This window comes from Perca flavescens, chromosome 6 (assembly GCF_004354835.1).
Source record: "Perca flavescens isolate YP-PL-M2 chromosome 6, PFLA_1.0, whole genome shotgun sequence".
In the NCBI taxonomy this organism is placed as follows: Eukaryota; Metazoa; Chordata; class Actinopteri; order Perciformes; family Percidae; genus Perca; species Perca flavescens.
In genome coordinates this window covers 32945320-32971338 of record NC_041336.1, presented here as the reverse complement: position 1 = coordinate 32971338, position 26019 = coordinate 32945320, and the positions used below count along the sequence as shown (strand labels likewise).

At 43.6% G+C, this 26019-nt stretch overlaps 2 protein-coding genes across 3 annotated transcripts; one reads left to right on the top strand and one right to left on the bottom strand.

Annotated features, from left to right (window-relative positions):
• The first annotated feature begins 867 nt into the window (after positions 1-867).
• On the top strand, positions 868-12617 carry rbm42 (RNA binding motif protein 42). The gene is made up of 12 exons (XM_028580046.1): positions 868-1271; positions 1540-1596; positions 1908-2043; positions 2481-2550; positions 3568-3630; positions 4321-4475; positions 5581-5751; positions 5882-6016; positions 6927-7044; positions 7465-7562; positions 10223-10319; positions 11812-12617. Exons 2-12 carry the CDS (start codon positions 1541-1543, stop codon positions 11922-11924), a joined length of 1212 nt encoding a protein of 403 aa, XP_028435847.1. The 5' UTR covers positions 868-1271; position 1540; the 3' UTR covers positions 11925-12617.
• A 923-nt stretch (positions 12618-13540) lies between these two features.
• On the bottom strand, positions 13541-24392 carry ppox (protoporphyrinogen oxidase). Of its 2 annotated transcripts, XM_028580044.1 has the most exons (13): positions 24078-24392; positions 22801-22887; positions 22032-22166; positions 20108-20223; positions 19683-19815; positions 19068-19212; positions 17698-17891; positions 15783-15843; positions 15576-15694; positions 14857-14970; positions 14078-14227; positions 13905-13947; positions 13541-13763 (listed from the first exon to the last, which is right to left on the bottom strand). In XM_028580044.1, exons 2-13 carry the CDS (start codon positions 22882-22884, stop codon positions 13627-13629), a joined length of 1431 nt encoding a protein of 476 aa, XP_028435845.1. In that variant the 5' UTR covers positions 22885-22887; positions 24078-24392; the 3' UTR covers positions 13541-13626. The 2 variants fall into 2 exon arrangements, with proteins under 2 accessions (XP_028435845.1, XP_028435846.1); XM_028580045.1 differs by lacking the exons at positions 22801-22887; positions 24078-24392 and adding an exon at positions 22304-22401.
• Between the last annotated feature and the right edge of the window lie 1627 nt (positions 24393-26019).

Genomic DNA, 26019 nt, shown 5'->3' with positions numbered 1-26019 from the left:
AAAAGCAATGGGAGGTCATTACAGTTAATAGGAAAACATAATACAGGAAATTGCGAGATTTGTAATGTGCCAGAGACAGTGGAACACGTCTTTATGATGTGTAGGAAATTTAAAAGAGAAAGGGTTTTTATGAAAAGGAAAATAGAGGGCAGTGGAGAAAGTTTTATCCTTAGAGATCTTTTGTCTAAGGGCTCTGATCATAGAGTAATAAAGTATATGCTTGAATTTTTAAAGAACACTGGACTCATTGACAGAATATAGGGTTATTTCTTTATTTATTTTTATTTTTTATTTTTATTTTTATTTTTTTTGTAGCTTGCAGGCTACAGTGTTTTTCAAGGATGTAAGCCATAGTGATGATCATGCACAATTTATCTGGAGGGTGGCGGTAGTGCGCTAAGTTAGTCCGCATCCGCCGTTAAACAAGCGACTGAAGAAGAAGAAGAAGAAGAAGAAGAAGCAATGGGAGGAAGAGAGCAAAGTCTGATTAGTTTTACAGAGTTCTAAATGAAAGCAGAGGAGAGAAGAGAGAATCATATCAAGAACAGTGTTCAGATACAACACAGGTGGATGTTATACTGAGGGCAGAGCAGCTTATACATTACTGTCACAAATATGAGAAGAAACAAGCCTTTAAATATGATTCAAAACCTCCCAGAGATAAAAGTGTGATCTCAAAGATATTCTGCAAAAGAACCCAAGAAATCGAGTTATCGAGTACTATTTCAGTATTTTAGACACATTAATATGATTAGGAATATATGAGTTCAGTTATTATTTGTAATTATTATCATTAGGCCTGTGTTAAGCTGTTTTGAATATTGTACACATGAGATATTGTGATCCACACTAGCACACCAGCAGTTGGCGGTAATGCACCAAATCGGTGTTTGCCAACCGCCAATAAACCTCAAGAAGAAGAAGAAGCAACAGCCAGCTAGCATAACGTTACAAGCTCGTACAGCAGCTAGATAGAGCATTATTATTTCCTATTCAAACATGTTTACCCATAGAAAGTAACCCGGTTAACTAGCAGTAACGTAGACATCAGTACGATAACTCCGCAGCAATTAGCGTCGTTAGCTTTAGTGGTTAGTTAGCTGGATGATACAGTAGCTAGAGCTAGCTAGGTTCTTGGCTAGCTTAGTTAGCTTCTGATGTGCTAGCTAACGCTAACGCCACTTAGCTTAGTCGAAAGCACAGCGTGTTAAGTCAGCTTAGTCAACAAGAGGTAACGATTCATATCGAAAGCGTCAACGTTGTAGATTAAGGTAAGGTGCAGTAATTGGTAACGTTAGACAAAGAAAAGTGATTTACGGTGCTAACAAACGTAGCTAATCTTTTCTAAATCATTTAAGGAAGCTATCATGTAACGTTCGCGTTCTATTTTGTTATGTTAAAAATGAACAACAATTGGGGCATTTTGCGGTGAAGATGTTTTCTCCCATGTGTCCAAGTATTCAGTGGTTCCATTGTTGTTATGTAGCTAGATGATGGAGACGGAGTTTGTCTGACCTCTTATCAATATTTGTGTCTCAGCATGGCGCTCAAGTCCGGACAGGAGCGGCTTAAAGAGATGGAGGCTGAGATGGCTCTGTGAGTATAACAACTGTTGGAAAGGATCACTAAAAACTACGTTTTTAACTAATCCCAAGTAAGGGTTGGTGTGCATCAGCTGGGCCTTTAGATTTAATAAAAGTACTCCACCTGACAGAGCATTCACTATACACTTCCATTCTGTGTTCAACTACTCAGGGACTTAATGCTCAGCTTTTCTTTTCTTTTTTCTCTTTGTTTTTTATTAGTTCTGTTATTGTCTAGGCTTGGTTAAAGCAGCTCAGAAGGGAATCAACTGTTAAATCAAACCGTTAATGTTCCAGTCTTTCTCTATTCCTCTCCGGCTGTAGTTTTGAGCAGGAGGTTCTTGGCGGTCCAGTACCAGCATCAGGCGGCCCAGCTGTTCTGGAGGCAGCACCTGTAGCTCTTTCTGTCCCGGTGGTTCCAGCAGCGCGAGCCATTATAGGCACCAACACCTACAGACAGGTTGGTAGTGGTACTGTTCTAGTATCTGGATATTCATGTGCTGCTCATTGAAATGTAAATGGTCTGTATTTGTACAGCGCTTTTCTAGTCTCAACGACTACTCGAAGCACTTTCACATTGTACGGAACCATTCCCACGCTGTCATACAACATCAGATAAACATTCACACACGTTTACGCGCCGAAGGTGCAGCATCGGGAGCAATTCGGGGTTCAGAGTCTTGCCCAAGGACACTCGACGTGGCATAGACTTTTTGACATGGGACAGCAGGGCCAGGGAGTGAACCACCGGCACATGCTTCTCTAAAATAGAGCTACTGATGGAGGAGACCTCTTGACATTATTTTTTCTATACTTTGTGTATACCCTGTCTTCATTTTGTCTTCACCATGTCTTCTGTTTCCCTAACTTTGTGCTGTCTTTCTTCCTCGCTCCCAGGTCCAGCAGACATTAGAAGCCAGAGCTGCTAGTTTTGTTGGTCCTCCACCACCCGTCTTCGCAGGACCAGGTGAACATAAACTTTCACACGCATACTCTAACACAGTAATATAGTAATATACTATGAAGAAAGAACTCTGTTCATCGTCCATAGTGTTTGAAAATCAAGGGTGTACTGATACACAACACCAGGGCTGCGTCTGTATGTCCAAAACCTTAGTATGAAACCAATAGTACGCAAATTGCATACTATTGCCGGTAAAATATTACAGTATGCAATACTGGACAGTACGTCGGCATAAATATCCCACAATGCAATGCGGTAGTAACAACAACATTCACACCAAACAGATAGAAACCGAGGATCTCTGTTAACGTCAATAACGCTCTAGTTTACATTTCTACATATTTGAACAACTGTTGGTGTAGTTATTCACCTCTTTCAGTAATTTAAGCGTTATCTGGCGATGCCGCTAGAGCGGAGGTCGGCAGGGGTTACCATGGTTATGCGTCTTCAACGGCATGGAGGCTCTCAGGAAGCGACGTTGAAAATGACAGCTTAGTGCATCCGAAAAGATCCACACTACTGTTTATTTACACAAAAGCTTGTTGAAGGATAGTATACATCTTGAGTATGAAGGGCAGAGGAGGAGATTTCAGACGCAACCTAGGTTTAATACACTCACAATATTATCAACAGAGCTGGGATGGGAACAAACGTCTTATGCAAAAGTTTTTCCTAATATACAGTATGTTTTTTTTTTTTTTCTATTTACCAATAGTTATAGTTCTCTATCTAATAGCTGACTATCTTATATCTATTCTACTAGTATTTCTTATATATTATATTTGTATATTTCTAATAGTTGTGCAAAATACTCTTGTACTCATTAATCCATTTTTGTGTTGAAAAGATTAAAGTCCATGTGTTTTTTCAAAGAAGAAACAAAAAGAAGATCAATTTTATATTGCTTAGTCTCAGAGGCGGGACATATTAATAATATATGTGTAGACCAGCCAACATTTAGAGTTGTGCTGTCATGCTGTGCCTCATTAACACTCACTGTGTGATTTGTGTCTGTCCCAGTCCCTCCAATACGTCCTCCCATGCTGAGACCAGCCTTTGTCCCCCATATCCTGCAGAGACCCGGTAAGGTTACCACCAGAGCAGTATTTCAGCAAAACATGTTAGAAGTGATTTTAAGTCATTGGTCATAGGGCTGCGCAATATGAGGAAAATATGCGATAATGTTGTTGAATATCATGATAACCATAGCGACATTATTGGCTACAAATAAACCGATATGAAAGTGTAACCAGTTCTGCATTTCTGCTGCTTTCAGTATTCTCCTAAGACACAACAAACTGCTTGTTGAATTTAAAACTAATGAAAGGAAAATAATTTCCAACATTCTTTTATTGAACAAATTGAACATTGAATATAAAATGCAGCGCTAAAAAAAAAAAGAACGACCGTTACATTTTAAAGTGCAGTTTTCTCCTGAAATTTTCTTTCAACTAACAAAAAAAAAAGTGTCTTTGGTGATATGTCACAGCCTCTCGCGGTGTGTTTATTGCGCCGCCGGTTGATGTCGCAATGACGAAAAAAAGGGATATATTGTGCAGCCTTAATTGGTCATCAATAAATCTGTCTCACATCGAAATAATATTGTGATGGAAACTGGCTCCTCATTTTGTGTTTGTGATGTAACTAATGATTCAGAAATGAACCTTGCTTTCATGTGGCGTCCCTGCTTGATTCTCTGCCTTCACTCACAAAAAATGGCGCTCATATGCACATGTACGTATGTATGTTAATATCCTAACGCTGTGTTGACAGTTGGTCAGAGGATGCCCATGATGCGCGGCCCTCCAATAGCGCCTCCTCTGCCCCGGCCTCCTCCTCCTCCTCCTATGATGCTCCCTCCCTCCCTGCAGGGCCAGGCACCCCAAGGTGCTCCTCAGCCCATCCAGCACATGTCTGCTGCACCTCAGGTCAGAGCTCAAAGAAGCAAACTCATCCACCCAGGTAGAGCTGCCGAGAGTAATCCAGTAGATGTCAAAAAATGTAATTAATCTCCAACAGAATCTCTGTCACAGGAAACTGAATACCTTTTGAGTTGTGGACAAAACAAGACATTTGAGGACGTCATCTTGGGCTTTTTGGGAAACACTGATCCACATTTTAGAGACCAAACAACTAATCCATTCATCCATGGATCCGTTGAACCACCGTACCTGGGAGATCTTTCACCAAATCAGCCTGTGTGCTTTTATATAGTCAGCTAGGGCTGTGCAATTAACACAAATTTTCATTGTGATTTCGAGTTTGGCTCCTAATGATCACAAAAACAACATAATTGAGATAAACTGTTATTTTACATTTTGCAAGTAAACTCTTATATATTGCCTTGTGTTCTGAATGTCAAGTGCACTTCTGCCCCTCCCCTCCTGTGTGGTATCTGGCGCGCGGGCATAGACTGTAGTGCGCGAGGGAAGATGGTGGAGGGAGAAAAGCCGCGTTTGGCGAGCAAAAAGGGGGAGATCAAATTCCTTTTGTCCGGAAAAAGTTCTGATTTGAGGAATCCGGCATGGAACGGAAACATATCATCTGCAAGATGTGCTTCATGGTGGTGTCTGCACCGCTTGGTAACACCACACATCTGTTAAACCACCTGAAACATAAGCACAGAGTGACGTATGACCAACTAATGTTAACAACGAAGAAACAGAGAAGACAACAACGACATTGTCTTTTGTTAAAGTACACTTTATAGTGTAACTTATCTGTTGAGTTTGGAAAAGCACAAAGTAACAGACGCCATTGCATACTTTTTTATCCAAAGACATGTGCCCTATTAGCATTGCCATCTTGCCACTATGTCATTTGAAACAATCTTGATTTCAATATTGACCCAAACTAATCGTGATTATTATTTCCTATAATAGAGCAGACCTATAACCAGCCACTGTTCTTATACACACCAATAATACTGGGGTAAACTGAATCTCTCTTTGTTTCCACTACGTTGCTAATTCATTTCCACATGAGTCATCCTATCGCCTACCTAGTGTCTTAACCTTCTTGTGTCCCTCTCAGGTCCGGGACATGGTCTCCATGGTGTCGTCTCCACCCACAAGACAGGGACCCCCACCTCCCGTCAAACCGACACCGTCGATCATCCAGGCAGCGCCGACCGTGTACTCTGCTCCTCCTGCCCCCGCCGGGCATAAAAGGATAGATTTTAGAGCTCAGAGACAAGCCAGAATGGTACTTGCATTTCGATCGATATCTTACTAAATAATGTCCAGGTGCTCTGCTACAAGCATAACCAGAGCTTGTGATGTGCCCGTCTGTCTCTCCGTGTGATCTCACACGTTATACGTCACTCTGCTCTCAGGAGGAACTGGCAGCGCGGGTTGCTGAGCAGCAAGCGGCGGTGATGGCGGCAGGTCTGCTGGACAAGAAGGAGAGTGAAGACAGCAGCGCCGTTATTGGACCCAGCATGCCTGAGCCCGAGCCCCCCCACACTGAGGTACGTTTAGCCGCAGCAGGCTGCTTTCTGCTGGGAACTCTCATCATTTTACAGACAGACAGACAATTGATCCCCAAGGGGAAAATCAAGGTCCCAGTAGCTTAAGGCATCACACACAACATTCACATACATCACAAACAGGATGATTAAAAAAAGCAAATCCAAATGAATGAATGACAATAAAAGAAAAAAATACTAATATAACTGACCCTGTGATTCAGTATGAGAGTGTATGTCATGGTGATAGTGCAAATATGTCCAATAGTGCAAGGATAAAGTCTAGAGACCAGCATTAAATATGGACAATATAAGAGAATAATGTACACATAGTAATATAAAAACTATAGCAGTTTAAAAAAGACAGCCTTAAATATGGGCATTTAAGCATTAAATATGGGCATTATAAGGGACTAAAGTAGACAGTGTTTCCTCTATGTTGATTTTGTAGTGACAGCCCACCATGGCAAAATTTCTGCCACCATGGCATCACAAATAGCGCTGTACAAAATGAAATTAGGGGTTAATAACGAGTTTGACCGTTCTCTGGGACATGTTTTCATGCTAATCGAATGAGTCTCTAGCTTTAAACAAGCTAACGCAAACCGGTGGTTAGCTGCTAACGCTAGCTTTCAGGGCAGATGGTAAATCGCTATTTTATACCACTAACCAGGCTCAAAATAGCACCACACTTTAAAAAAAAAAGCGTTGGCAAAAGTGACAAACTGTTAAAAAAGCAGAAAATAAAGTAGGTGGGCCAATATTTATGATGAACCTAAATTGATAGGCGGACAAGATCAAAATCTGCGAGTGGTTGGATTTGGCCCGCAGGCGTTGAGTTTGACATGTGATGTAAAGTGTCTCATCATTTCTCGTGTGTGTGTGTGTGTGTGTGTGTGTTCGTTCTCTCTAGCCTGTGGAAAGTGCTACAGAGGACAAAAAGCGATCAAAGTCGGAGAAGGTGAGGAAGTGTATCCGCACTGCAGCAGGGACCAGCTGGGAGGACGCCAGCCTGTTGGAGTGGGATTCAGGTACAGACTGTTAAAACCGATGTTAAGACCCCTGACATCCCATATTTCAGTAGCAAAGGTAACATTAAAACACTGGTCCTGCTGAAGAATGCGTGTAGAGGAGGATTATGCTGAAGTAGATCATAATGGGATAGTTTTCTGTCCCTGTTGGGTTTTACACGGTTTCCAAGGTTTTATGTTTGGTCGATTGAGATCAGTTCTTTTACTACACACATGTTGGATAGTCATTTGGTTCAGCTCCTGCTCCTTCATACTATCATCGCCAGACAATCTGCTGCTGAATGTTCACTAAATTGGGAAACGGAACAAAAAAACATTAGTTGGGTGTGTTTTAAGTGTCCCTGGTGATTTGAATGCTTCTGTTATTGATTACCTGCTGCAGGGTGAAGCTGAAGCTCCTGTTTTCTCTCCTTGTTGCAGATGATTTCCGTATATTCTGCGGTGACCTTGGTAACGAGGTGAATGATGACATCCTGGCCAGAGCCTTCAGCAGATACCCGTCTTTCCTCAAAGCCAAGGTTGGGAAGCTTGTTTACTTCCTGTACTCACTTTAAGAAACAACCTTGGTTGTTGTAGTTTGTGTCTTCATGGGGGGATTTCTGAGTCTCAAAGTTGGCAAATCTACCAAATTCTGATTTGAGAGTCTTATAGATGCAGTTTGAAAAACAGTTTCCCATCTTTTTGGTTTGGCGCACAACTAGGCAGGTCAAAATGTATTGTGAACCTAAATTGATATGCGATAAATATTTGTGATGGGCCCGATTCGGCACACGGGCCTCGAGTTATACATCGACAGTGATACGTGTGCTTTAAACCTTCTGTATCTGATCATTTGTGGCCAATAGTTGATAATTATTCAGGTGAATTCCATTACAGTACTAAATAAAAAAAGTTATATTGCAGGAGGTTATGCTTCAAAACCAGCATACATAATGCACCGGGACGCACAGTGTATACACAGGCAACAGCAGACAGGCTCAGCTTCCACCATTCACATCCTCCTGGTTCTTTATCATATAGTCTTTATATCATTTTCTCCTCCTGGATGCTTTTACTAGGGGTCGGGGAAGATCGTATGTATCTTAATTGTTTATGTGACTATATTTAAAATCGATTCTTTTCCCTATTTATTTTTTTTTTTTTTTTTTAACCAATGATTGACCTAAATTCTTCTTAGAAAACTATCAGTTTTTTGAAATGTCTCATAATATATTGTCTCTAGAAGTGTATTATTCAACTTCTGTTTTTGTTAAAGAAGGAAAAGAAAATCCCAATACTTCTAGAATCGCAATGAATGAAAATCACAACACAAATCCAATCGGCACCCATGTATCGGGAAAGCATCGAATCAGGACAAAAGCATATCGTCTCAGCCCGTTCTTGCACCCGCCCGACACAAAGCCCGACAAGTGTCTTTGCTATTTCAAGACCGTCCAGCACCCACGTTGTTTAAATAGCAAATGCACCTGCGCCCATGGGCGTGCTGGTCTTACAGGGAGGTGTGTTCAGGTGCATTCTGGGCGTAATGCTATCTTGAGGCAGCGGGAAGTGATCACGCGCCATTGACCAACAAAAACCTGGTCTAAAGTCAATAATTTCATTGTTATTATAACAGTGCATTAGTAAAATGCGCTTAGGCTCGTGCACAGAGCGCACACACTATGGTTGTTACACACACAGGGACGCCCAGCAGCACACACACATGCAGAAGATAAAAAATAAAACATATTTTTGGTGCAAATCCGCCATCATAATAGCAATGCTCCAAGCTCCAAACGCGCCTGGCTTTTAAAGGGAATGGGAGATGATCTCTGATTGGTTTATTGCATGTTACGCCCAAAACACACCTCTGAATTAATGAAGACACTAAGTACAACCCTTTTGAACCATGCGCCCGGCGCATGGACCCTTTTTTTTTTTTTTCGTTAAACTAGCAGAAGTGGATTTGCCCTAAACGCAGCTGATCTTTAAAATAGGGTCCTATTATGAGTCTATTGGTGTAGACACATATAGCCGTTGTCCCCGAGGTCCAAAAAACTGGCTCGGGACACATCAAAAAGACGAGACGAGACGTAATACGCCTCCGTAACAGCAGGCGGCGCTAATCTGTATTGTCGCCCAAGAAATGAAAACCGGCAGCTGATTGGACGAACAGGTCACATGGGTTGGTTTTGGCGCCCGAGAATACGATCTCATATTGTACTAAAATAGTTCACTGAAACGTGTTTCTGAAAACATTTTAAGCGAGAAATAGGCCGTGCAGTTGCTGAATCTGTCTTCATCTCAGCTCAACAAAGGTCAGTTTAGAAGATTTTCACCGAACATGTCAGGTCGGCCAAAATGAACACAGACAGCCCCCCTGACGGACGACGGCACGGGACACACCGAACAGATTTGAGTCACTGACCTCACCAGACTGTCTAACGGCCGATAATCGGCCTGATGTGTCTCGGCCTTAAGAAGTTGCTCTGCTCTGTCCGGCCAGCAGGGGGCTCCTCTGCTTTCCCCAACCATTCTAACATGTTTTCCTAGTTAAAGTGTGTGTTTGGGGAGTGTTTCCTGATCTGAACAGGTTGTAAAGCCCCTGAGGCAGATCTGTGATATTGGGCTGTATAAATAAAACTGACTCGACTGTTTGGATAATGCTTAACTTGGGGGTGTGCACCTAAGACCGGTTCAGAACCGTTTGTCTTAGAAACTGACAAAAACATCGATTCAGCTGCTATCACTTCAGTAGAGACTCTGCAGGTGAATAGGGAAACAAATAATTTAACAAACAAGATATCTGCATGGAATATCCCAAGTTGGTTACTGACGTTTAAGATAGTTATTTGTTCTGTTTAAATATGCAAATGAGGTGTTATCTAATGCTAACTTTTGGTGAATTTAGGAGAAATCTACAGACACAAATAGTGAAGTTAAATAAATGTTTTCTTTCCACTAGTCTGAAAGAAGACATGTTATGGAATCAAAATAACCCAAAACCTTCCAAATTATAAACGATTAAAAATCTGAACACAGGCTCTTCTTTATAGCTTTTTTCCCCCTGAGCTTTCAGCCCCATCTCCCGGTCTTCCTCAGCAAGTGGACTTTGCTCACTGACTAGAGGGGGTGGACGCCTTGCGTCTTGTCCCCCTGGTTTAACAGCTGTGTGTACGGATGGATTTGTTGTCCTCAGGTGGTGAGAGACAAACGCACGGGAAAGACCAAAGGCTACGGCTTCGTCAGCTTTAAAGATCCCAACGACTACGTCCGAGCCATGAGGGAGATGAACGGTCAGTCCCAACCTTTTTTCAGCACTTTCCTCCCTTTTACACTCCGATGTAGACCTACAGAGAGGAAGACCCGCCCCTTTCCTGTGTCCACCATGTGACCTTATTTCAGAAGATATACGGAGAGCGCCAAATAATGATCTTATGCCATTTGAATTGAGCCATGAATTACACACATGGTGTTTGTCAATTCAAAAGATAATTTGGCAAGTGAAGAACTTTGGAAGGGTCACACTGTAAATGGCTCATTAGAAAGACTACTCCCGCCAGCGTCTCTCTGAAGCTACGTTGTCTGTGTGTTGGGTACCAGGATGTAACATTACTCGCACCTTCTTTCTCTTCCCGGCTGATAAAACTGTGGTAAGATAAACGGTACATGTGTTGGGGAACAGAGCTAAGGTCAGTGTTTCCCACACATAGATTAATGTGTGGCGGTATGTAAACGCTATTTAAAACACATTCATTCAGCAGCATTTCATTTCCCTACTCTCCTCTATCACTTGTGACACACACACAGACACACAGCTCCTCCCACCGTGTGGTGTTTGGTGTTTTTCGCGACATTGGAGGCTTAAAACCCCATCGAGCCCACCCTGCACACAGCGTCTGTCTCCATCAAGGAGAGAAGACTGCTGGCGAAATTCACAAGTTGTCGTGAACACCTTTTACACAATCACACGTTCACGATCACCGACCTGACTCTTAGCAAACAAGCGATTGTGTCCGCTTTAGAAAGTTAACTAGTCGCAAGTTTGCGGTAAAATGCTGTTTGGTTGTCGAGGTCAAAACACTATATAGCAACTGTGAATCATCATTTCCAGACCTTCCTCCACCGCGCTTCAGAGGAAGGTCTTGCTAGTCCACACAGCATTCCTGGAGGTGAGAAAAACGTGCTCTGGTTTATTGACATTTCTTTAAATGGACAGATAGTCTAGCTAGCTGTCTGGATTTACCCTGCAGAAATCGGAGGAGCAGTTACCCATAGTCCTCAGAAATCCACCGGAGGTTAGAACGCCAACGCAAAGACAGAGGAAGGGGACGGACCTGTGGCCTAAATGAGTGAAATCCGGTGGAATTTTCGGTGGCACCTGAACAATCCCCTATATGAACCCTCGTTGATATAGACTAGAGCTGAGCTAGCTAATATTGTGAGACGTGAGATGTAGTTCACTGGGCGGTTTCACACAAAACTTAGTGGTACTACGACAAACTGACTCTTTCTTCACTACAAATCATATGTGTAATTCATGGCTCAATTCAAACGGGATCTTAACATGATTGGTCTCTCTCAGTTCACTACCAGACACGTTTTTTTTATGAGGTTCCATGGTAGTCCACCGGAAAGGGGAGGGACTTCACCTCTCTATTGAGTTGGTGATTGATGGCCCCGGAATCTTCCATCCATCCTTTGTCCTCGCATTCCTATTTCTGACTTTAAAACTGGCGTATAAGCGCTGCCTCCGTGTGTCTGCCTCTCACTCTGTGTTTTATCCAGGGAAGTACGTGGGCAGTCGTCCCATCAAACTGAGGAAGAGCATGTGGAAGGACCGCAACATGGAAGTGGTCCGCAAGAAGCAGAAAGAGAAGAAGAAACTGGGCCTCCGATAGTAAGAGACTGGGTTGTGCTCCCCAGGGGACAGAAAACAACTTTGTGAGAGAGCACGACTCTTATTTTGGGTCGGTCCAATCAGGAGATGTACCGAGATTGTATAGGTGTTCACTCTTTTTTTTTTTTTTTTTCTCCTTCTTTAAATAAAACCATAATTTCTTAGTTGTCGTTCAGATCACAGTTAATTTTACCAGAATACACTTTTTCTTCACATTGGTTACAGATTCAAATGGGTTCTTATTGAAACTGGGCCACTGGATTTATTTTAGTTGTTCCCAGCCTATGATTTAGAAAAGTAACACACACTGAGGGCTTGTGTAAGCTGCTGATCTCTGGAAGTAGAAAAAAAACGTGTTGCACCCTCTGCCTCCATATGCATTTCTCTATTTATTCTGACGACGTTAAACATCGTCAGAATAAATAGAGAGAGGCATATGGAGGCCGAGTGTTCAGTTGTCCCTATCCTGTTTTGGCCTCATTGTGGACGTGGGAGGTGAAAGTATTTCCCAAGTAAATAAGGCAAAAGTCTGACTTTATCGGGCTTTATCTTTACTTTCATTTATAGGACCCCAAACGTGCCTCGGAGAGCTTTCCATACATTATGTACATCATACGGCACTGCTGAATGCAATAACAGAATATAAAAATTTGTTGTCAATAAATGCAGGTCATATTAGTCCCTCGTTCCCCACTGAAAAAATGGTAATAAAAAGGAAAACCTGACAGAAACAGCGTGTTAAGGCTTTACATACAGTCTCATCAGTCAGGTGGACTGAGACACAAGATAATGTGTGGATGTTCAGCACAGCATACTATTAAGACACTAGAATATTACAATTTTATTAAATATTGCAGCCTTGAACGACTGCACTTTTTCCACATAAGCTCAGACAACCGTGAGGAGTGTTTGAGGTCTGCTGGCTGTGTTCTGTCACACTGAGTATGTTTACATGCACACTAATATTCCACTATTATTCTGAATATGACAAGTTCATGTAAACGGCATATTCCGTTTGGCTATTCAGAATAAGGCATTTTTTTCCCCGACTGTAGCATTTTCTGATTAAGACGTGATAATCTGGTATTGTTCTGCAGTTTACTGCCTCTTGTCTGTTTAGGGCTTATGGTTAGCTCTGCGTTGCTATGGTTACTGTTCACAAATCAACCGGCTGACAGTTTGCAGGGCTGCAGACCCGATAAGGAGAAACACGGCTACTTTTAGACATTATCAAAGACTCGGCTATCAACAGGTTTTGGGATATGAGCCGACCTTTTTCTAGAAGCTGGCTGAAGGAATGAAAGAGGGAGGCTGAGTTCACACGCTCCAACAAGTCCTCCACCGCTGGAAAACTTTGAAAAAATCCTGTTTTGCACGACTACATGTAAACAGAAATATGAGTGGAGTATTCATTTTCATTAGCGATGGAAACAGCTTAGTCGAAATATCATCTTTTTCGTAATAAGGGTAAAAACTGGAATTTTACGTGCATGTAAACATAGTCCCTGATAAGACGAGTGTTTTATGCAAATACAGGTTGGAATCTCAACAGCACACATGGGATGCCTTCATGACACCGACAGATATATAAAATGCTTTACGTATAGGACACTATAAAAAAAAACTAAACTTTGTATTCTATCAAAGACCCGCGTGCCCGCAGAGCACTTGGTGCTGTCATGTCCCAGTGTTAACACGCTCCATCAAACTCCAGTTCCCAACAGCTGCTCCACAGCTGTTCGTCCATTAAAGATGACATCGTTGACTGACACGCCGTCGTAGGAGGAGCCGATCAGAGACAGCGAGAGATTATTCTCCCTTATGAAGCTACGCATGGACTCTAGGAAAAGCAGAAAGACGCACCTTTTAGATGATGTTCCACTACAACTTGTGAATGATCATTTTTTTTAGGCGTGATGTTTCACACCAGGCTCCCGGCTCAGAGAACCCTGCCCGAATCGTACCTAATGTTGAAACTCACCTACTCTCCGGAAGTGTCCTGGGTAATACTGAGGTATACAGTCCTGACGAGGGAACAACATCACACGTTAGGGTTTTAGAAATAACTGATGTACGCTATCTGGTTTTAGATTGACAAACCGATTAAATGGTAACAACAGAGAACGCTAGGTGCATTCCATACTATGTTCCTACCCTCTGTACAGTGACCCGGCTCCAGCTGGGTGCTGTGGGGACTCCCAGGTGGCATTGCACGGCCTCAGTGGCTCTCGCTAAAAGACGCTCCTCTGATACGGTGTCCGGGGGCCCAAAGACCTCGTGGAACCAGGCCCCTCCCATCATCACCTGCAAGACATGGGCATGGCCCGAGCTTAGAGGAGTGGACTCGCTGATCGGTGCTCTGCACGGCAGAGCTTTACTAGCAGAACAACTCGGCTTTAAAAAAAGGGATAGTTCAGATCTTTTTTGTAAAGGACACCACATATGATCATGTGTTTCTTTAAGGAGTGAGTGTAGTTGATAATGTGGTGGACAGTCCCCTTTATTTAACTCTGCAGTAAAAGGAGCAGCTTTCGCCTCTACGGCTAATTTCCAGCTGTATTCCCCAGCCAGTTGTCAGTAGGCCTCCTAAACACCATGGTTAAAAAATTTGAATAAAATAAATGACATTACATTCATAATTATCTATCTATAAATTGCAGGAACATCTGTCTGTGTGTGTGTTATGCACATATCTCTCGAACCGTTAGTCCGATGGATTTCAAACTTGACAGGTGTCTTGCTACGGGCACGAGTACGTTTCAAGTTTGGATTAGAAATGCAAAAGATGTCGTTAAATATACAGCATATCGGTAAAAGAAGCACACGTTGGCTTTTGGTGCTCTAGCCGCTGGCCACTCCCCCCCCCCCCTCTCCCACTTCACACTATGTATGTATGTGTATCTTTGATAGTGGTGGGCGGTGAATTCCTGTACCGTCAGTCTGGTAGTCGGTCCGTTAGTTCTGTCGTGCTGAGGGAAGGGAACCGAGTCGTAGACCACCCCGAGTAAAGCCTGATCCTCCGATGACGGCAGCAGGTGTCCGAAGCCCTGTCGGCACACAGACCGGTCAACAACGAGGACGCTGAAATGACCCGGGACATCATGCTTCTACAGGAGACAATGGGCTTCCCCGGGTTTCTCTAAGCCTCGTGGTGATGAGCATGAGAACCAGGGCTGCACGATTAATCGCAATTTTCTCAAAATCGCAATACCCAAATCACAGGCGGGGGCGCAAAATATGTGTCAAACCATTCTGAAGGAAGTATTATGGTGCTGCAGAGACATCCTATCCTACAGACTACAGAAAAAAAGTCTTTGTTTGGTACAGATCCTTGCAAAAATCACACTATAAATCACTTAATTTTATTTTAATATTTCTCAATGAAAATAAGAATAATGATACAAAAATCCTCATTCCCTCCAATATCATAAGTCACATTGCAATTTCAGTCAAAATAATAGCAATTAGATATTTTCTTCATATAGTGCAGCCCTAATGAGAACATGCTTGTGCCTCAGGGAAGGGAAACGTACAAACTCATAACGGACTTGTTTTCTAATCAGTGTTAGAACAAATGACTTGTTTTAAATCCACTCATCTAATGAGCCCTGCAAAGCCCCATTCTGTGTGTGTGTGTGTGTGGGGTTCTCACCGACACAGGCAGGATGGAGCCCTCATACTCTAGATTCACCACAGCGACCGTTACCGTGGAGATGTCCTGCAGTAGCTGGATGAGAGTTTGACAGGAGGGGGGCAGGACTGAGGCCAGGGCTGCAATTAAAATACTGCAATTACATTTTGAATTGTATAGTTTCTAGCAATAACACAAAGCATTTAGAGTCACGTTCTGTTAACGTACCTTTAGCAGGCAGTGCAGAGATGATGTGGTCAGCTGATACGACTCCATCCTCCAACCTGATCTACACACACACACAAAAGAATGAACAGTCCAGCATGTTTTTGTTTTCCAGCCTGGAAGCTCAAGTTTAGTGTGTTAGCATGCTAACATTAGCATTAAAACAGTGTCCAGCTGAGGCTGAATGTCTTCAGTTCTGCAGGTATTTGGACATAAAGTGAAGCATTGGACACAATGATATGTTGACCTATTATGGGGAGAGACGGAAACTCTGAGGAGGGTTGTCACATTTGTCCTATCGACAAAAAGGCATGTCTTATTTAACATCTGCCCGAAATAACTACGTTAAAAAATGTACATGTTTCGGTGCAGTTATTGGAAGAGAGTTAACTCTTGCTTTTCAGTAACTAGTTGAAGCTTATTTAACGACCAGCTGTTTCCTGCATGTGTTGATCACATCTCCACATTGGCCTGTTCCCCCGCACCACTTGATATTTAGGACTAACCCTAACTAATGTCAATGTCCCTCTACGTTTGAAATCCCATTGACTCTGGCAGCAGAGTCCAATTCCTCATTTGACCATGTTGGTCCAGCTGTGTATTGGCAAGAATCTGGCGATACGATACATATCACGATACACGGGTCACGATTCAATATATTGCAATATATTACGATACTGTGCGTAAGACAATATATTGGGATTTTTTTTTTTTAAGTATAATTTTAGAAAAACTAATATTTAAAAAAAAAAAAGACCTGATGTTCATAAAAGTCAAAGAAGTTGACTTTAGGTAAACAATTCAGTACACAGAAAATCAAACTGCCAGTTTGGGATTGTGGTTCCCAGGTTCTTAGTGAGCTAATGTTGATATGCTAAAGTAGGCCAAAGTTTAGCCATAGCTACGTTGTTAGCTTCTGGCAAAAACTTAGGCACTGTTAGGTAAGGACACTAGTGGTGTGTCTCAGCATAGCCATCTAGCGGTAGGGAGTTTAAACACAACATAACCACTGTCTTACATTTTTGAACTTTTAAAAAAAATAATCCATATTGCCTTTTTGAAAATCGATACAGTATTGCAAAATAAAATATCGCGATACTCAAGTGTATCGATTTTTTCTTACACCCCTAGTCCAGACTAGTTTAATGATAGCCAGACAGATTTTTTTAAGAGGATAGAAGAATGAAGGGCTGCCATCTATCCAGGAGTGGGCTTGTGAGATGGCTAGGGTGGCAGTGTTTGAAAAGATGTCTGCCAGATTGGATGTCTATAGCAGAAAATGGGGAAAGTAGCTGAACTTTCTGGAGGGCTCCTAGAAGCTTTGTGCTGGGGAGAGACGTGTTTGATGGGCTAAAGGTGTTATCATTTATACATGTGTTTATTTGGTTTATTGTCTTATTGTCTATATTGTTATTATTTTTTTGTATGGTCTTGAATATTGTAGTTGCTATGTCATCTCTTCTTCATTTTTGTTTTGGTGGTGATGAATCATTAGTTTATATCAGTGTACTGTTCTAAGAGCATCAGAAAGGTTGGTACTGGGCTCAATTTAAATTCCATTACTTAGTCAGGTTGCCTTTTGGTCCCTTTCATATTACGGTTAGTATTTCATATCAAGTAAGCCAAGAAAATGTTAACAAAAAATAGACTTCAGGACAGTTTCTCCCCAAAGATGTGAGCCTGCTACATATAAAATGTCTCACACAGAATTCATGATGAATAATGGCTCCTGGACTTTTTGCACACTACCGCCATTCATTAAGGACTTTTTAGTAGATTTTTCAACTGTGCATTACAGACAACCTACGGAATTCTAGGTTGTTTAAAAAATAACAAAAAAAAATAGTTAATCAGAACCCCCCCCAAAAAAAAAGAACAGCTAAATGAGCTCAAAATGAGAGTCCCTGTCCCCACTGACCGTCCAGCCGGAGGCTGACGGGCTGATCTGCTGAACGGCCGCCTCCCTGTGGAGCTCCACTCTGCCGCTCCGCCGCAGGTACTCAGCGATGCATTCTGGGAGAGACTCCACTCCTCTGCTCAGCGACCACTGGGACCACGACTCTGTAACGGACCTCTGAGCCAGAGGGCCGGGGGGGACGGCAGGAGAAGGGCCTGCAGGGGTTCAGACGTAAGACACACACAGATTACTGGAGGCCGGCCCTAGTCATCTCTCGTTACTAAAACGATGACTCAGCCCTGAGGCGACCTGAACACACAAACAGAGTCTCGTTTGGCAGGACTCACTCAGCATTTTACAGAAATAAAACAGGACAGAATCTATTCAGGTGCAAAGGATCCAATAACTATTAAAAAGGTGCTCTAAGCGATGTCACAGGTTTTTTAGGCTACAACATTTTTTTTGTCACATACAGCAAACATCTCCTCACTATCCGCGAGCTGTGTTTGTAGACAGCCCAGGGTCCAGAAAACGGCGAGAAAAACAAGCTGCGCAAACCTGCACGGGGGAGGGAGGATCGCTCTCTTCAACCTGCTGCTGGAGCAGCTGGGAGGGTGGACTGCAGCGGTTACATAACCGCCATTTCTTTGTTTCGCCGCAATGAATTGCCAACATTAGCTAAGGTCCTAAGGGGTATGACTGTTGATGGCAATTGTCAGTTTTATCTTCATTTGAGAAACTAAAATAATAATAAAGAGGCGTGGTTTACTTCATAGGCTGTGTACCTGTGTTATTACATTATCTGGGTCACATGACATATCATGTAACCAAAAGATGGATCCTGGAATTTTTTCAAACTTTTAATTTGATTGCAAAAAGTAATACATAAATACGTATCTTTCTGGGGCGGGCTCTAGCTCACCCAGTAAGAGCGTGCGCCCCATGTAGGCTGAGTCCTGCAGCTGCTTGGGTTCAAATCCGACCTGCTGCCCCTTGCTGTGTGTCATCCCCCATCTCTCTCCCCCTTTCATGTCTATCCACTGTCACTATAATAAAAGGGAAAATGCCCCCCCCCAAAAATAAATAATAATAATAAAATATATATATATATTTAATAAAATATATACGTACAGTAATATTTGAATTGTTCCAGCTCTAGCCGCTGTCGCACCAAAAGCTAGCTCCTGGGGGAATGGTTGGGTCTCTGTAAATGATAGAGTGTGGTCTAGACCTACTCTATCTGTAAAGTGTCCTGAGATAACCCCTGTTAGGATATGTCACTATAGTGTGGACGCCAGGCTCCAGTGTCTGCGCTGTCATGCTCATGTATGTACCGTCACAAAACTCAAAGAAAAAAGGGAAGTTAAAAAGGCCGACGGTCAGTGAAGTACCTGAGCCCAGCAGCATGCCCAGCGTCAGGGAGCCCCGCCGCTGCTCGGCGTTGTACAAGACCGGAAAACAAGAACGCACGCTCAGCTTCCTGCAGTCTCCCGCAAACACGCCGCGGCACAAGCTGTCCACAGCTATGTCTGCCAGCTGGACACACACACACACACGCACACACACACGCGCACACACACACACACACACACACAGAGAAGTTCACATTTCTTTCAAGTCTATCTTCAAATATTTACATGATATTTGTGCAGTGAGGGATGACGGACGAGGAGACGCACTCGGTGATAAAAAAAAAATAATAATTTGCAGAAGACAAAATGTCTTCATCAGTGATCGCCTGTCCATGGGCAGCCCCCACCCCCCCTCACTCTGACATCTCTCCATTAATGCATGTAGAGGTACTGAGCATGTGTGTGTAAGTCAGGCCTGGGTGTAATGTGTATAATAATAACGTATAATAATTAATAATAAGTGAAAACACTGTAATTTCCTTTGCAGGATTAATAAAGTACAAATTATTATTATCATTATTAAAACACGGCAGAAAGCACAGTATTGTAAAGATCAATTCATGCCTCTGGGGGGAGAGACCCTGACCCGCTCACCTCCTTCCCCAGTCGCCTGGTAACAAACGAATAGACAGACTCGTCCTCCTCCGCGCCTTTCTTCACTAGCATCTCCATGGCAACACTCAGCAGCAGGGGACGAGAGAAGGGGGGTACAGTCCGCAAAAGTCCACTGGCAGGAGGACGGGGGAGACGGACGGGCAGCAAGACAAAGAAAAAGGAACAAAATGTTACCGGACAAACCGTCATCGCATGCAGAACATATTATTAAACATTATATCAAAATACTTCATCAGGGACCGCTGTATAATCCAATCATATTAGGGATGCAACTAACAATTATTTTCATTATCCATTCACAGAGACTGAGAATGAGATATTCTGATTAATATTCCAGTATATGTATTCAAATGTGTCTTGATTTACTGATAATAACACAAACAGCATTCTCTAATGGAGCTGACCTGAGTCCTGAGGGCATCCTGTGGAGCTGACTGTTCATGTACACGTATCGGTTCTGGGACGCCACATGACTGGAGGGGACCGGCAGGATGTCCCCGCCAAGACCCAGGTCATCCACCTACACACACACACACACACACACACACACACACACACACACACACACACACACACACACACAGAGAGAAAGAGAGAGATACACACACACACACACACACACACACACACACACACAGACACACACACACAGACACACAGACAGAGAGAAAGAGAGAGATACACACACACACACACACACACACACACACACACACACACACACACACACACACACAGACAGATAAAGACACAGACAGACACACGCAAACAGACACACACACAGACAGATACAGACACACACACACACACACACACACACACACACACACAGAGAGAGAGACACAGAGAGAGACACACACACACACACACACACACACACACACACACACACACACACACACACACACAAACACACACAGACAGCCACAGACACAGGCATGCACACAGACAGACACACAAACACACGTACACAGACACACAGACACGCAGATACACAAACACACAGACAGCCACAGACATGCACACAGACAGACACACAAACACACGTACACAGACACGCAGATACACAAACACACAGACAGCAACAGACATGCACACAGACAGACACACAAACACACAGACGCAGACAGCCAGAGACAGATACAGCCACAGACACGCACACAGACACACAAACACACACACAAACACAGACAGCCACAGACAGATACAGACACGCACACAGACAGACACACAAACACACAGACAGCCACAGACACGTAGACAGCCACAGACAGATACAGACACAGACACGCACACAGACAGCCACACAAATACACAGCCACAGACACGCACACAGACACACAAACACACAGACAGCCACAGACAGCCACACACACACGCACACACACACAGACAGACACACACACAAACACAATAGACATGGGGGGGGGTTATTTCCAAATCACATGAGGTCAATGTATAGTCCTGTGAGAATAGGAAGAGCACATTTTTGAGTAACTATTCCACAGCAACAGCGTCATTTCCATCTGTAATAATAAACAGAAAAGTCACAATAACATGACATAACATGGACATAATCAGAAACTTCACCTTGGGATTGGATGTTGTGCATGCAGATATATGCAAGTCACCAAGAGGCAGCTTGAGATATGAACAGCTTATAATGTAAGGGAGTAGTCTGGATCAATGGAAGTACATTTCTACGATAAAGCCGGACATCCAGCGGGCCAGGCTGTGTCCCTCTCCTCCTCCTCCCCCTCTCTCTCTCTCTCTCTCTCTCTCTCTCTCTGTGTGTGTGCCGCCGTTCTCAAAATCCCTTCGCTACAGGAAACGACAACAAACTTCGAGCTAACGTTACACGCTGAACATGTCACGTTCTGAAGAAAGTTTGGATGGTGCAACAAGGCAGGCCCTGCTTGGTTCTTTCGGGAATGATTGTAAAGATTTACAAAGAATATGTTTACGACATTTCCGCTCTAACTGGGACGTTTTGGGAGCGATTGGTGGGATTGCTGTGGACTAAGTACACACAGAGATACACTGGTAAGAGCCAATGAGGTTTAACCATGGATCAGCTAATTTAAATAGCTCACGTTACCGTATTGCTGTATTGTGTCAATTATTCCTTCCTGAGACTATTGAGCAGAGCCACCATCGCTGCGTCCGGAGCTTAGCGCCGCCCAAGACCATTGGGATTGGTTTAAAGAAATGCAAACAAGCCAGAATGTTTCTCTCCTATCCCAGAATGCATCTGAGGCGTAGCCAGGCCTTACTCCACAGCGCTGTGGAGACAGGGCTGTGTGATTCCTCAATGTTTTTTGAACGCACCATATTGAGAGTGTTGTGTCCCACTGCCCCAGCGGGTCGGATCCCCCTGGGTCCATGTTCAAACACGGCCCCGTCGGACCTCCTGGTGGACCACAGCCAGCCTCCGAAGCGACTGCTGGACTCCAAAACAAGGACCTGGAGACAAAGAGACAAACTCTGCAGCACCACGTGTGGAACGGAAACGTACACAGAAAGACAGGAAGGAGCACCGTGGCGCTCTCAGCTCATGTTATTTTGTTTTTCGCGTTTGATCCATTTTCAATCCTCTTCACCTGTTGTATATTAAATGCGTTAGAGACGTAGAAATGATGCGTTCATCGAAAAACACCGCACTTACAAACGCTAGCTGCTAACTGACTGATTTTCAAACGCAGGCTGTATACGGTTTTATCTTTCTCATGTGTTTTACCTAGAGCGTCAGCCATACATTTATCTGTGTTAACGTTACATTATCATGGTGTGTGTGTGTTCCTGTTTTACTATATTCGTGGGGTCCAAAAACCGGGGACTACAGTATCCTTGTGTGGTCTGCACAGCCTCGTGGGGACCAAAATGCTGGTCCCCAGGAGTTTAAAGGGTTTGAGGGTTAATACTTGGTTTTAGGATTAGGGTTAGAATTAGGTTATGGTTAGGGTGAGGGTAAGGGTTGAGGTTAGGCATTTAGTTGTGATGGTTAAGGTTAGGGTAAGGGGCTAGGGAATGCATTATGTCAATGACAAGTCCCCACAAAGATAAGGATACAGACGTAGTGTGTGTGCGTGCGTATTACCTTGGTAACCTGGGGGCTCTTAAAGAGGTAGTAAGATGCTGCCAGGCCCCCGATCCCCCCTCCAAGGACTGCAACTGTTGTCATTGGCTGATTCAAATGCCACCAACATGAGACAAGAGACAAGAGGACAGCAGAGCTGAGTGTGTGTCTGTGCGATGGGACGGGGGTGGGTCCGCTACATGAGGCCTGCTGATAAGGATAAGGACAACTATACCGTCTTTGCAATGGGTTTGTCTTTCAAGCTTGACAGTTAGCGAACAGTATGAAGTCCTCCAAAAAAAAAACACAAGACATATTTCCTATTTGTTAAAAGGACAAATAGTGTCCGAGGCAACAGCGCAGAAAGAGAAGAAAATGCAGCAGAAGAAAACAGGGTCACTGTGCTTCTCTGATGGAAATCTCTCCAGCTAAAACTACTGCTGCTGGGTAACCTGAAGTGGGGGCACTGAAGTAGACAAAACTCAACAACAACTGTTTATCAGACACCTTAGTCCGTCCGTCCAACTGTCCAGCTGTCTCTTGTATAATCAATAAACTTTATTTCAATGCGAGAAGCTGCAGCAGTGTCCAGCTTCTGTCCTGTTTCGCTTCCTGTCCTCAGTGTCTCCCCACGTGCTCTTTGGACAGAGGATGTAACCTCCCCTGTCTGTCCCCTGTCTGCAGGACCCAATTACTGTCACTGCTTTACTTGACCGACCAAAAGTTATACGAGACTAAATATTCTCATTATGGTGCTATTAAAAGGTCATGTTTTCATTCTTGCCCACTAAAGGCAGGTCAGCAGAGAACTGAAAAGGTAAGACAGACAGGTCTGATGTCTCCGTATTGGTGGTCCAGTTAACAGGGGGTGCTGCTACAACAACAGAAAGTGATGCCAGAGTTTAAATGACAACTGAATGATGAGAAGGAGAGCAGAGCCGCCTTCACTCGGAGGGTTTCAGGGCAGGTTGGTGAACTCACAGGGACCATTAGTAACAGCAGCTCCAGACAGACCGACAGGCAGATAGACAGACAGAAAGACAGGCAGACAGACAGGATGTAACTGACTTTGCAGTCTCATCTTCACTCACTCACACACACACACACACGATGTAACTTACTTTGCAGTCTCGTCTGCACACACACACGCACGCACGCAGCAGACAGACATGGGGACATGATGTAACTGACTTTGCGGTCTCGTCTTCTCAGTCTCTCACACACACACTCACACACACACACACACACACACACACACTTCATCGTGCGGAGCTCCATAACAATAAAAGTAGGCTCACCTTTATTTGTGACGCAGTAGGCTACCGGCTTTTAGTTCAGTCCACAGGGCTTCTGTTCATAGACAGTAGGCTATACACACACAACTCTTCTTTTTCTGTTCATAGACAGTAGCAGTAAACACACAACTCTTCTTCTTCTGTTTCTGTTCCGATCACACAACACTTCCGAGCTGACTCCTTCACAATAAAAGCATCACCTCCACGATTCCTCTTCTTGACGTCTAATGGCGTGCGGCGGCATTAGACACCGCCCCCAGCTGGTAGGGAGGGAGTGTGACTCGCTAGCATACATCCAGACCATAAGAACAAGAAATAAGAAACATATCATATCCTCCGAATCAACTTCTAGAGCTTTAAAAATACCGAAACAAAATAAAGAGCCTGTGTCTCCTGTGAGTGAAAACATGATCTCAATCACAGCTTCCTCTTCTACATCTTTTTCTTCCAATGCTTTTTCCATCTTTCCAACCATGGTGTGTTTACAGGGACACCATAAGTCCTCCTGAGACATGTGTTGGAGTTTGGGAGACACCCCGAGGATGAGCCATGGTACTGCAGCAGCGTTATCTCGGTCAACAAGCCCCACTAGGAATCTGTCTGTGTGTGCTGGATAAGACGGTCAGTTAGGCTGTCCCCTGACAACATGGGGTGTGTCTCTCTTCTGTCTCCCCCCACAGGTCAGCTGGCACTTCTCCACACCAGCAGCTAGCTCTGCGCACAATCTCACCCAATGTATTAATACTAAATTGTTAGAAAGGTGTTATGCTTGCTGCTATAGTCTTTGTCAGGGGCGTCGGACTGGGGGAGAAAAAGCGGACTGAGTAACCAGGGCCCTCATGTGAGGAGGGCCCAAAAAGATGTTAGAATGTATAGCTGTGGATGCGGGGAGGGGCCCATAGAAAATGCCTTTCTACAGGGCCCCAGACTTGTGTTCTACACCCCTGGCCTTTGCTTCATTTTAGTGTTTAAACTATTTGCATAAGAAAGTGTGCATCCATTTGTGTTTCTCATGTGATAATCATGATTGCCACTGACCTTGTGGAAAGCACAGAAAACCCCTGAGGGCAGGGCACGCCGAGGAGACGTCAAGCCTGACCAGAGATAAGAAAGTTTCTCTTTGTGTGATAAATTACTCCCTTTTCCCCTCTATAAAAAGCTACCGTTACAAGACTACCGACAGTCACTTTCTGTACTTACGCTGAAGTGCTGTAAACAGACTCTACTTGCTGCAAGTAAACAAACTTTCAAGAGAACTCCAGAACTCTTTGATCAATAATTATCTTAACAAAAATAGTTATAGGCCTATCAGCTTGAGTTTATCAATGGTCTTTGGTGTGTTACAGTAGACGATTACTGTGTGTTGAAGAATGATTATGACATGAGATGAAAACTGTGATATCCGTAGAGAAATATAGTTATTGTGGCAGCAAAAAGTGATATTAAATCAGGTGTCAAAGTGTCCCTGAGCAAGACACCGAACCCCGAGTTGCTCCCCGGATGCTAAATTACGAATCCCGATTGGTTGATTGGTTGGGGTTAGGCATTTGATCTCGGGTGATTAAGGTTAGGATAGCCGATTGGTCAGGGGATAGGACCTGAACAAATCAGGTTACGTTACCTTGCATAAGCATGGACGCCTGGCCAATAGTAGCTATTGAAGGGCGGGTCTTGGCGTGGCCATAGTGGGAAAAGAAATATCTGTATGCTGTATGTCCAGTTATCCACTGCTCCTACTACTTAGGATGGGTTAAATGCAGTCATTACATTTCATTACATGGTACTGTCCATTGTATGTGACGGATAAGAATAAAGTTTAAGTTTCGTAAAACATACCAGGGGGGCTGTGGGATATGTCGTCCCCAATATTTTGAAGAGGTAGATTTGTGCCCTTCATAAAAATATAATTGGTTTTTGGAGATGAAGTCCACGTAGTCATTTTTGT